Below are 12,581 nucleotides of genomic sequence, written 5' to 3'. Positions count from 1 at the left end.
TGAGACCAAGTCAAGACCAAGATAGAGTCTGTTTTCTGACAGGAATTTACAAGATACCAATTCCTTCTGGAAGAAACCTTGGAATCAGTTGAGGAAACGGCCTTATGTGTTGAAGTAAATATGTCTGTAAATAGAGGACCTTAGTGGAAGTGGCCTGTGGTGCTGTGCATTCTGGGAGTTGTTGTCTTTCATCCACATGAGCCAAAAAGACACTTTCTGCCTTTTCACGGTCAAGAAGGCACCAACTTCAAAATTTATTTCACATTTCTACATATATGACCCAATGTCAACACAGATTCATGTTTCAACGGGTGAAGTATCCCTTTAATGTGAACATCGCTCTCAAGTTAATGTGAGCTATTTAACCCCTCCTAGAAACCTCTGACATCAACGGTCCTGACGGCTCTGTTGAAACAGACGGCTGACACACAGAGTGGGCGACATCTATCAAGATTAAAGCAGCCGAGGAAGTTTCCATGACTGCATATTTATCCAGCTATGAAATATAACGTGCAGGTCACTTATCTGCTGTCTGACAGCCATCAGTTTGAAATCACACAGATGTAATAAAACAGGATAAAACAAAGTGGGTCCTAAAGCAAAGGCACACAGTTTATAATGTCATGTTGACAGTCTGTACCATGATGTTTGAGTGATCTCTGCACTTCAGTTTCATTGAGCCCAAAAGAGACAGATGGTTGGTTACAGAGACACTTAAAATGCTTGATATTAGTTTTTTGCTTTGCTGGAAAACTGGACACCTCATGAATCCATTTCAGTGTGAATAGTTTACGCACACATTTATGCAAACATTATTACAAACACAAGAAAATACATTACATTCAAAAGTCCATTCCATATCCTCAAACTTCATGACAGTCTCATTAAGTGTTTTTTCTTGTTATTGCCAATCCTCTTTCCCTCAATATATGCTTGAAGTTTCTACCTTAGAGGCCCCATGACAGGTGTAGGGCCCAGGACAGGTGGAGGGCCCAGGACAGGTGGAGGGCCCAGGACAGGTGAAGGGCCCATTACATTTGCTGCTTTTTCTTGCTCACATCAACAGAAAGTCCTCGGACTTCAAACAATATTGAAAATATAGAAGGAGAGGAAAGTCAAAGTCACTGTATCCATATATCTTAATGGGGCTGGATTGCGTTGGCAGTAAGCGTTGGCAATTGATGCAAAATGGTGCTGTCAGTATTTGCTATTCATTCTTACAGTTTCTGTGGTTTCCCAGTTTTTCTCAACGACTTGTCCGGGCGGATGTAGTTAAACTGTGTGGACCATCTCATTGGTAACGATTGGCTTTAATTGTGAAGGATCAATGATATCAGCACCAGAAACAGCAGCTCCAGTCAGAGCAGGTGGCAGCGGGTTACATCTTTCTGTAACATGTTGTGGTCCTGCTTCGCATGACCTTCCTGTGAAGCAGGAAAACATGGCCGCTAGCTGTAGCCGCACATCCTTCTGGCAGTAGGCGTAAACCAGGGGATTGATCAGAGAGTTGGACAGTCCTAAGAGCCACAGATAATTCTCTAACACGTCAGTAACTTTGCAGCTTTTACACAGCAGGTGCACGAGACACGCCACAAAGAACGGGCACCAGAGCAATAAGAAGCAGCCAACGAGCACCGCGACCGTCCTCAAGGCCTTGACGTGGCCCATTAAGCACATCCACGTCTGCTGATGCTGGTGATGACGCTCTTGATGTCGATGGCGATCGTGCTCGGCCGTCCTGGAACCGGCTTTCCTTATCTGTAAGATCTGCTTCTGGTGGGTGCAGGAGATCTTCAGGATGTCCAGGTACATGTAAACAAACCCAGAGAACATGGGGAAGAAGCAGACGCTGATCAACACCACCATGCCCACCTGGTGAATCACTGAGAAGAAGGCACAGAAGCCGTTGTAGCCGTCGGTCTGCAGCTGCCGCACCATAACTAAAAAAACAGAGGACAGGGGTTGTTTATCAGATGAGACTAATACTTGTTCTCTGACACTACCAAGTCAAATTAATCCTGGAAAACTTTGGACCAAAGTGTTCTGGGATCCATGAGAGGAACCACCAAACTGGGAGCCATCATATGACAACATCAACAACAACAATATAAGGATTAATGTAGAAGCAATAATGGGTATTTGTGGATGTGGATCAGTGGTTGAGTCGGTCTTCTTTCAACTGGGAAGGTTGGGGGTTTCATCCCCAACTCCTGCAGCAACATTTCCAATGTGTCATTGGGTAAGACACTTAACCCCGATGTGTATGAATGGGATAAGTTACTTCTAAAGGTAATTTTACATAGCAACCTCTGCCATCAGTGTGTGTTTATGGGTAGGTGTGAAAGTGCTTTGAGTAGTCAGAAGACTAGAAAGGTGCTGCAAGCTCAAGTCCTTTAACCATTTACCATTTGGAAATAGTTGTCACAGTGACATTTTTCAATCATAGTCGATACGGGCCATGGTCAGAGCTGTAATTCTTATTGTCAGGTTTTCATCATATCAATGGACATGCCCATTTAGACTTTACTTCATGCCCATACGTTTTTGGGTCAATATTTTATTGCTCACTGTTATAAGAATGCACTCTTAAAGATGAGGGTCTGCGAGTGCTGCATTTGCTTATCCTTTTCAACATAGACTTCCATCTGGACCAATCACTGACCATTATGTCATTTTGCCATAGAAGCAAAAACCGTCCCATGAAACTATGGTCTAAGGATAACATTGTTCAAGTTTTGCAGCCTCCTTTCCATCGATTTGAGGAACAGCTGGAGGTGGCTCCACTGGATCCAAAAGAAGACATTGTATGCAGGTCTACTAGAAGATTACCCCACTTCACATGTATTTTAAGAACTCAGTTTACATTTTCGGGGTAGGTTCCTAATGAGTTCATACTGGTTTTCCAATGTGTACTTTAGATTCTTCTTAAATACAGTACAATGTTAAATTTATAAATGATGCTCCCATATAGAGTCAAACAGCCGACACCACAGTGTAAGATTTTGAAGGTGGACACCATACATTGTATAAAACATGGATGTTGCTTGGTGACGTCACCCATGGGTTTCTGCAGTGCAGTTTTGAAGACTATCAATGGGGGTCACCATGTTGGAATTATCCAAAAATACCCAGTAGGTCTTGCAACGGGACTTGCAAAAAGACACCCTCTTGCAGCACTATTTTCTGTTGCTTGATGCTATGAATTTGTAAACTTTAAATGAATTTAACACTTTTATAGGTTTTTGTCTCACCTGGCAAAAATCCCAATGTGAAGGCGCTGATCCACAGAGCCAGCAGGAACCCGGCTGCTGTCCCCTTCCCTGACAGCCGGGTGTACCGTAGTGGCATCTTGATGGCTGCGTAACGGTCAAGTGAGATGAGGAACATGGACATGATGGACGCCGTGCAGGGCGACAACAGGAAGGCCATCCGCATCAAACACCTCGACTTCCCCTCAGCGTGGTGCGTGGCGTTTGCTGGAGGATTGGTGATGACGTGGCCCCATCGGTTCTGAGAAAGATTGTTGCCGCTTAAGTCTTCAGTGGCCAAACCCGTGATGGCCACGCCCACCAGAGTGTCCGCCAGGGCCAAGTTGAGGACAAAGCACCAGCTCTGGCTGCTCTTCTTCAGGAGAAGCTTGAGTAGAGCAGCTGCCACCAACAGGTTTGTAGAGACGATGAAACAAGAAGAGACGCTCAGAATCACACCCATCACCAGAGGCCTCACCTCGCTTCGGGCTGGTGGTTGGTCGGAGTCTGAAGTCATGCTGAGTGAAGGCTCAGTGCTCACCTGTCCACACAAATATGACATGTTGATGACGAAAGCCAAATGATCTCAGACGAAAACCACCAAATTGTCAGAGCAGTTGTGATTGGCACATCACAACCCTATCCTTCAAGAAGCTCTCTAATGTTACACAAAAGGTTGCCGGTGCAGATCATTTCTGAGATCAAAAATGAAGATTTGCACTGATGCCTACACAAAAACGTGTTTAAAATAGGTTAGCACTGTGTAAAAACAGTCTACTGAAATACAAAACATCAATCAAAGAACTTGCCTCGGTAGCTAAAAATGTGAAATAACCAAGAAACTAGTTCAAAACAATCCCGTTACCTCAAGATGAAGAATCCTTTAAGCCCATTTCTTCTGTGTGTTGTTGTTATTCCAGTCCATGTAAAGTTTAATAAACTCCCTCTGTTGCCTTAAACATCCATTCATTCTCTTAGTTTTCTTCTTAGTGTTGTTAAAATCCCTTCAGAAAATGCATAAGGACAGAACAAAAGCAGGTCTGGTTTATTCCCTCCCCTCGGTGCCACACTATCACTGAGTGTATACACACACACACACACACACACACACACACACACACACACACACACATCCTTCTGATGCTCGTCCGTTGCTGTTGTTGCCTCTCTGTTGTTGACCCTTGGCCCGACTGCCAGCCTGCTGCCGCTTCTTTACAAATTTCTTTATAGCCAGGGAAAGGTTTTTGTATTTTTTGAAAGAAGATGTAATGTTTCTAAAACTGAAGCTCGGGGAGGGTTAACATTTTGGACAATCAGATCTTTATTATATGGATTTAAATAAAATAACATAAACAAATGTAATCAAAGCAAATGGATTGGTTTAATGTTGTTGCTTTTTTCTTTACAGAAAACGGTAGAGGAAGAAAAGAAACAAAGCACAGCTGCATGTTACACAAACCATGTGTAAGCTTAAAACCAGAGATATAGACACAGATCACGGTAGTCGAAAAAAAGAGAGAAGAGAAACATGGAGAAGCAGGTCAGTGGTAGAGTCGGTCATCTCTCAACGGGAAGGTCAGGGGTTCGATACCCGGCTCCTGAAGCAACATGTCCGATGTGTCCTTGGGAAAGACACTTAACCCCAAGTTGCTCGCACTGCTTTGTCTGTAAATGTGTATGAATGGATGAGTTAATACTGATGGACTCTTTACACAGCGGCCTCTACCATCAGTGTGTGAATGGATGTGAAAGGATGAGTTAATACTGATGGACTCTTTACACAGCGGCCTCTACCATCAGTGTGTGAATGTGTGTGAAAGGATGAGTTAATACTGATGGACTCTTTACACAGCGGCCTCTACCATCAGTGTGTGAATGTGTGTGAATGGATGAGTTAATACTGATGGACTCTTTACTCAGCAGCCTCTACCATCAGTGTGTGAATGGATGAGTTAATACTGATGGACTCTTTACACAGCGGCCTCTACCATCAGTGTGTGAATGTGTGTGAATGGATGAGTTAATACTGACGGACTCTTTACTCAGCAGCCTCTACCATCAGCGTGTGAATGTGCGTGAATGGATGAGTTAATACTGACGGACTCTTTACTCAGCAGCCTCTACCATCAGCGTGTGAATGTGCGTGAATGGATGAGTTAATACTGACGGACTCTTTACTCAGCAGCCTCTACCATCAGCTTGTGAATGTGCGTGAATGGATGAGTTAATACTGACGGACTCTTTACTCAGCAGCCTCTACCATCAGCGTGTGAATGTGCATGAATGGATGAGTTAATACTGACGGACTCTTTACACAGCAGCCTCTACCATCAGCGTGTGAATGTGTATGAATGGATGAGTTAATACTGACGGACTCTTTACTCAGCAGCCTCTACCATCAGCGTGTGAATGTGTATGAATGGATGAGTTAATACTGACGGACTCTTCACTCAGCGGCCTCTACCATCAGAGTGTGAATGTGTATGAATGGATGAGTTAATACTGACGGACTCTTTACACAGCGGCCTCTGCCATCAGCGTGTGAATGTGTATGAATGGATGAGTTAATACTGACGGACTCTTTACTCAGCGGCCTCTACCATCAGCGTGTGAATGTGTATGAATGGATGAGTTAATACTGACGGACTCTTCACTCAGCGGCCTCTACCATCAGAGTGTGAATGTGTATGAATGGATGAGTTAATACTGACGGACTCTTTACACAGCGGCCTCTGCCATCAGCGTGTGAATGTGTATGAATGGATGAGTTAATACTGACGGACTCTTTACTCAGCAGCCTCTACCATCAGCGTGTGAATGTGTATGAATGGATGAGTTAATACTGACGGACTCTTCACTCAGCGGCCTCTACCATCAGAGTGTGAATGTGTATGAATGGATGAGTTAATACTGACGGACTCTTTACACAGCGGCCTCTGCCATCAGTGTGTGAATGTGTATGAATGGATGAGTTAATACTGACGGACTCTGTACTCAGCAGCCTCTACCATCAGCGTGTGAATGTGTAGGTGTGACCTGCGGTGTAAAAGCGCCAAGCTTAAGTCCATTTACCATTAGAGGTGACATTGACAAGATGCTTAAAGTTGAACTTCTTCAAAAATCAACTGATGCCGAGGTTGTTTTAGCGCTCAGGACTGTGAATGCTGAAACGTTAAACAACATGGGTGTCGCATCTAACACATGGGGGCTGCCAGCGCAAATAAACACAGAGCGCAATAACAGTTTTTAGCAACAAGGCGACTCAAAGTGCTTCACACAAGATAAAAAAGCAGCATGACAAAGGGAAAAATACATTAAGATAGGAGATTTAAACAAACCATTAACAATCACAGAGAAGATTTGATGTGAAAATATGCACAGAAAGAAATACAAATAAGATCCCCAAGAAACAAAGAAATGAGACATTAAAGGCTTTATATGTGATTTTTTGATCCAGCAGATGTCGCCCTTGAGCACCAGCATGAAACCAAAACAACTGGTGCTGCATTGTTGTGTTAGCATGCTAATACTAGCGATCTTTATTATGCTCGTATCTTCACACTGCATGTAAATTGACCTGAAATAAGCGTGATCTAGAAACACAGTTAATCAGTGAGTACAGTATGTTATTCTTCTTTTCTCTAGTCCCTCAATTAAACAACTTTTATACACGAGGGGAGGAGTCAGCCGGCCGTCCGGGCGATGTAAACAAAGTGAAGATAGGACTCTGAAAACTCTGAAAACGTCACAGACAGTGGGACTCGGGTGTTACACCCATTGTAGACAGTCATGACTCACAGAGTTATTTTCAGAGGATATACTTGATTTCTACATTTAAGAGTGAAAAATCACATATTAAGACTTTAACCAAAAATGTGAGTGAGTCCTCTGGAGAGACATCTGGCCTGATGGGATCATTTTCCACTTTCACACACAAACTAATCTGGCTAATGACGCTCTCTGGCTGCACACACTTTAAACATCACCTGGCATCACAGCAGCTTCTCAGACAGGTGAGGCAGAAGACACTGCCTCGAAGACCAGAAGAGAAACTAAAGAAACCTGTGACCATTCTTTTGTGTTTAACTGGTTTATGGTAATTCATTCTGTTTAACAATCGATCCCGAGGACTGAGGCTCACAGTTTGCTCCGTCTGTGACGAGTCGCAGCTTTCAAGCTGGGCTCAGATATTTGTTGTGTAAGCTCATACACAAAGTACTTACAGTAGTGTTGTAGTACTCAAAATCAGTCTTGGTCTCGAGACTTTTTAGAGGTCTCAGTCTCAGGATTAAAAGCATTTTTGCTCGGTCTTGTCTCGGTCTCAGATTGGACGGACTCCCTGCTCACAAAAATATTTTTTTAAGTGATATTTATGGTCTTAGTCTTGACCCGGTCTGGATCCCTAAGTGTCTTGGTTTTGTCTCGGTCTCGCTGTGGCTTGCTCTTGATTCCTAAATATCTTGATCTTGTCTTGATCTTGGAGCACTCTGGTCATGGGTATGTCTCGGTCTCTGTAAGTGTGGTAAGGTGAGTTATATCAATACATCCCGTCCATACCCACGTGACCTTCAACCCCCCTTACTCAATATAATCACACATATACTGTAACCCACTTGTTACCACCTGGCTCAGAGCTGGTAACAAAGATGGAGGCCCCGCCCCTTTAGTGAAGGTCTGTCATTCTCCTTGTGGGGAGTGGTTAGGTGGCACCCTCTACTGACCAGTCGCCATTGTCTGGTACTGAGATTTGTGTTAGAACAACATAGCTCGCCTTCATATGTCACAAACAGAAAACTGATGCTATTTGTCTTAATTCAGTTCCACTGTTCATCTACTTTGGCGTCACACGGCGTCCCACAGGGCACAACATCACCGACTTCAGTACGAGAGGAAACATCCTCATTTTTATACCTGTTACCCCCGTCCCTCCCGACCAGCCGAAACAGCTCCGACAGACACACAATGCAGGAATGTTATTCACCCCTGCTAGACCTTTCAGGACCTTTCAAAACAAAAGCGTGGGTCAGCAGTAATTGTGCCCATGTGCCCAGCGGTCTCCTGCGTCCTGTTTACATCTCTGCCAACGCCGTCCTCCACCTGCTGTCACGGATTCTTGTTTTCCCATCTTTGCCTGGGATCTGTTTCGAAGGACCCCGTAAGGATCTTTCTTTTTTTTAACACAAAGTTTGGATTTCTCCAGTTTTGGAAGATCGACTTATCCGGGGAAGTATTTTTCTGGACTCGTTTGTTGAGGTACTGATGTCATGTGAGTGATGTGAGGCTAGCTTCTGTTTCCTATTGTTGTTAAACCAATCGACATAAAGGGTGATGAGTTGTTTCACAGGTGAAAGGGTTTGTGCCTGTTTAGAAGTTACCTAAGAGATAAAAAATTACTACATTTATCTTTTTTCTCCAGATGGTATTTTTCTGTCCGCACAGAGGACGGATGTCAGCTGGATAAAAAAACTGATAAATGTTGAGAGATTTGATGTTAGAGATAGATTCTGTGCTCCACATTATACAACAGTAAGATCCAACCAAGCAATCTGTTTGGACAAGAGGAGTTACATGATGATATAGGAGAACAACATCACTGGGACTTTTCACAATATGTATCCCTCCGCCTGTTGTGCTCAAATGTCAATTTTTTAACAAACAGAATGATTGGGGGGACAATTCAAACTGCCCCAGGAAATAAACGGTGTCTCAGTCTGTCTGTGTTTGTTTTGATTGTCCTGTTCAGGGGGAGAAGAGACAGTGTCCAGGTGGGTGGAGTCTTTTAAAAAATTGTTTGTGGAAAACCTTCAGCTGAAAGACTCAAGGGAGTTCCAAATAAGGTAGGCGCTTTTAAGGCACCCCCCCCCCCCCCCCCCCCCCCCCCCCCCACACACACACACACACACGCCGTTTTGGACGCCCCTTGGTTTGCCAGATATGAGAGCAGTTATCAGGTCAACAGGTGTTGCAGCGATGGAAGCGGGCAAGAGAAGTGGTTCAGATAGAAGTGATTGTACCCGACCTAAAAAGCCTCTGCATGTTTCTAATAAGCTCCACGAGCAGAAACGTGCTCAAACTAGGATCAATATTGGAGATGCTTTTGAAAAATGGAGAGAGGTTAGAACACAGAAAGGTTTACAGACCCATGCAGAGCTGGATAAACACTGAAGCTTCAGAGTCCACCACATGGTGACCTGTGTGAGCATGGACTCTAGAGAGGAGGGGGGGGGGGGGGGACAGCTCTCTATGATGTTTAGAATTTAGACTGCAGTACCCATTTTAAACACTAGGTGTCAGAGCTACATACTGCTCCTTTAATTAACCTTTCTCTATAGAGTAGAGCGTCTTGAATGACGTGTGTGTGCTTTATGTTTGTGTTTCCGATAGACTGAAGATGTCTTTAAAAAGGCGGCTGCTCTCCATGTTGTTGTGCTGTGTTTACTGCGTGGCCTCGCTCTTCTGCCTCCACCCGAACCGCCTCAACTGCTTCTCTGCAGGATCGCGGTGAGTTTTGAATGTGTCATTGTGATTACGTATAAAAGAGATGTGTAGAAATGTTTACCCTGAACATCCATGTTTGAGCTTCATCGGTCTAAACACACGACTTGTTACCTTCATGAATCTCATGATATCAACTGATGGACAGCCAAATGTTGACGCAAGTATTTCATGTTCTCAGGCTCAGCTGCAGCCTTAAACAGGGAAGGTGCAGTTCAGAGTCAGGGGTTTCAATGTACCCAAGATGTAGTTGGCATGTTGCTATATGATTTTGAACATTTGAAACAGGAAGCTACCCTATTCCCTCTTCACAGAAAGGTACAGAAACAGTGAGCAGGTGACGCGATTGGTGTCTTTTGTTGGAGATCCTGGTTTCTGCTTTAGCTGTGTGTGAAGCTACACAGTCTGTTTGCAGAGGAAAAATCATCCAAATGTAACTCATAGTAATGCTGACCATGCAGGTTCTTGTGCTCTGTGCGCACCTTTAGTTTTGATTTAAAGTGACTGTTTTTGCATCTATCTCTATCTGTGAACTTTCTTCTTTGTTTTTAACCCAGCCCTTTTTTAAATCAGTCTGCTTCTATCTCCTCCTCTCCTGTCTTTTTTCCAACTCTGCTGACTGTCACATCTCTTTTGATGCTCTTAATGGTTTCTTTTTTTTCTTTTTTAACTCTATACAACCCTCTGAATTACTCCAGTGATGACTGAACAAACGTTATATTATAGTGTATGATAAACTTCTCCCTGTGCCTTACTTTTAATCAGACATCTGAAAGCAGGTGCAGCTAACAATCCACTGTCAGACGTCATTCCTCCACATCGTCTCAGACTGTAAACGATGCAGCGCACAGAAAAACAACGATAGGCTTTGAGTCCTTTTATCACTTACTGCTTCCTTCCATAAAGCTCTTTTCAGTTTTGAGATTAAATGTACCCTTAATGCTTTCCTTAATCCTCCCTCTCTGTTAACTTCTCTGTGTTTCTTCTTCGTCTCTTTTTGTAAGGAATCTGGGCTCAGTCTTCCAGCAGCTTTACCAGCGTGTCATTCGAATGCTTCGCTCCGCTCTCTGATCCGAGGAGCTTCTTGTGTTTCAACTCATCACAACTCTGGAGCTGCCCGGCTGCCAGTGAGGCCTCCGCGGTGTTCATCAAGCATGTCCTCCAGTAGACCATCACCAAATGAAAAGAAGAAGAAGAAGAAACGGAGTAGGAGGAATGGTGCATGCGACCCCACTCTTTGACTCAAACAAATGTTAACCTGATTATTTTTTTATGGTTCATTTGGGACGGATACAGAATAGAAAAACTGAAAATAGCCATCTAATGTATTAAGTATCGTAGTGTTTACAGCAGATGCTAATATGCTACACCTGTCCCAAGACGGGATTAAGTGTAAATAAAAGATTAAAACATTTAAAGGCAGGGTTGGTAATTTCCTCCAGATCCACTTTTTGGTTGAAATTTTCTTTAGATCCTGACAGAAATTAATAACTCAAGTACTCTGAAAAAGGAACAAAGTGCAGACGGAGCACTGAGGGAATGCTACTTTCAAAATCATGCTAGTTTTTGGAAAATTACCAACCCTGCCTTTAAGTTAAGAATGAAAAGAGCTGTGAGATACAGTAGCTACACAAAATTAAACATAAGAACAAGTCTGTTTCTGAACTAACCAGGATTCAGTGGCTCTCTTAAAATGATGAAGTTTGCGAGTTCCAGGAGTTTTTGCTCCTTTCACAGAAAAATCAGTTTGAGCTAAAGATGTCTTTACAGTTTCCACTTCAAGCTGCTCTGCAAACAAAGGCGCTCGGACCGCCCCGATGGTTCACTAACTACATTTTAGATCAAGTCAAGTTCCCTTTATTGTCTTTTTCAACCATTACAAAGCACACAGGGAGATTATATTTAGTTCCTCTCGGGGTGTGGTGCGACGTTAAGAATTAAAGAATAAGAATAATGACATTAAAGCAAAGTGGATTTAAAAACAGTTAAACCAGTGACCACGTAGAGTAGATGAGTTTTTTTAATGAAATGTTTATTTTTATACTGACATGGATTAACACTGTGAGTGTCTGCTGTGTAAGGGGTCACATTAAAGAATCTGTTTTTATAAATACAAAATGAAGCAGTGATGATGTGATGATGATGGTGAACTTTGGAACATGGTTCGATGATCCCTGCAGGAACTTTAAACTTTTTAATGAACTGATTGAACGTGCAGCTTCAGTTTACCTCACCACGAGGATCTTTTTCTGTTTTTAACCAAGATGTTTGCTTGAATAAATTATTTTCTTGTTGCTGTCAAACAGAAGTGATCAGAGCTAATTAGGTGATATGTTTTATTTTCCTCTCACTGCAGTCAGACTTTAACAGTTTGTAAGGAGACTCAGCGGGTGTGTCTGATACTCTTCAGTAACCACATATAGTTATTTAAATATTTAAATAAAATGTGGAATGATAAAAACAGAATATAAAAGTCAATGTCTCGTGTTTTTATTTGATCTATCTATTCAATTTAAATTTAAAAAAGGGGCTTTAGTGGCATGGAAAATATGTTTACGTTACTAAAGTTAAAACTTCTGGGTCCAGAATAAGATGTTCACACCTTTAGACATGCACCCTTACCAAACCCCCTGCTGGGAGGAGTAATGTACAGAGAGGGAGGGGATCAAACCCCCTGCTGGGAGGAGTAATGTGGGTACAGAGGGTCTGTCAGGAGGGTTTCTGTCCTTCTTTAATGACGTGACGTAAAGTAAAGGTAGCCTGCAGTAAATAACATGACGTAACTAACCTTTGAACTCTAGGTGGCGGTATGCACCTTTAAGCTGTTTGCGATCCACC

General features: G+C 43.0%; 1 protein-coding gene and 1 long non-coding RNA gene across 2 annotated transcripts; one reads left to right on the top strand and one right to left on the bottom strand.

The window, feature by feature from the left end:
- Positions 1-921: 921 nt before the first annotated feature.
- Positions 922-5,008, bottom strand: LOC132988762 (glucose-dependent insulinotropic receptor). Its single transcript, XM_061056334.1, has 2 exons — positions 3,252-5,008; positions 922-1,940 (listed from the first exon to the last, which is right to left on the bottom strand). Exons 1-2 carry the CDS (start codon positions 3,808-3,810, stop codon positions 1,273-1,275), a joined length of 1,227 nt encoding a protein of 408 aa, XP_060912317.1. The 5' UTR covers positions 3,811-5,008; the 3' UTR covers positions 922-1,272.
- A 121-nt stretch (positions 5,009-5,129) lies between these two features.
- Positions 5,130-10,929, top strand: LOC132988763 (uncharacterized). Its single transcript, XR_009675852.1, has 4 exons — positions 5,130-5,253; positions 6,306-8,501; positions 9,633-9,749; positions 10,748-10,929. It is a non-coding gene; the product is annotated as an uncharacterized LOC132988763 (long non-coding RNA).
- Positions 10,930-12,581: the final 1,652 nt, after the last annotated feature.

Source organism: Labrus mixtus, chromosome 14 (genome assembly GCF_963584025.1).
Source record: "Labrus mixtus chromosome 14, fLabMix1.1, whole genome shotgun sequence".
Classification (NCBI taxonomy): Eukaryota; Metazoa; Chordata; class Actinopteri; order Labriformes; family Labridae; genus Labrus; species Labrus mixtus.
This window is presented reverse-complemented; position numbering and strand designations above follow the sequence as displayed.

Coding starts and splice junctions, on each gene's coding strand:
- LOC132988762 (XM_061056334.1), bottom strand. CDS start 3,810: ATGTCATATTTGTGTGGACAGGTGAGCACTGAGCCTTCACTCAGCATG. Junction 1,941..3,251: donor CACATTGGGATTTTTGCCAG/GTGAGACAAAAA, acceptor CTGTTTTTTTAG/TTATGGTGCGGCAGCTGCAG.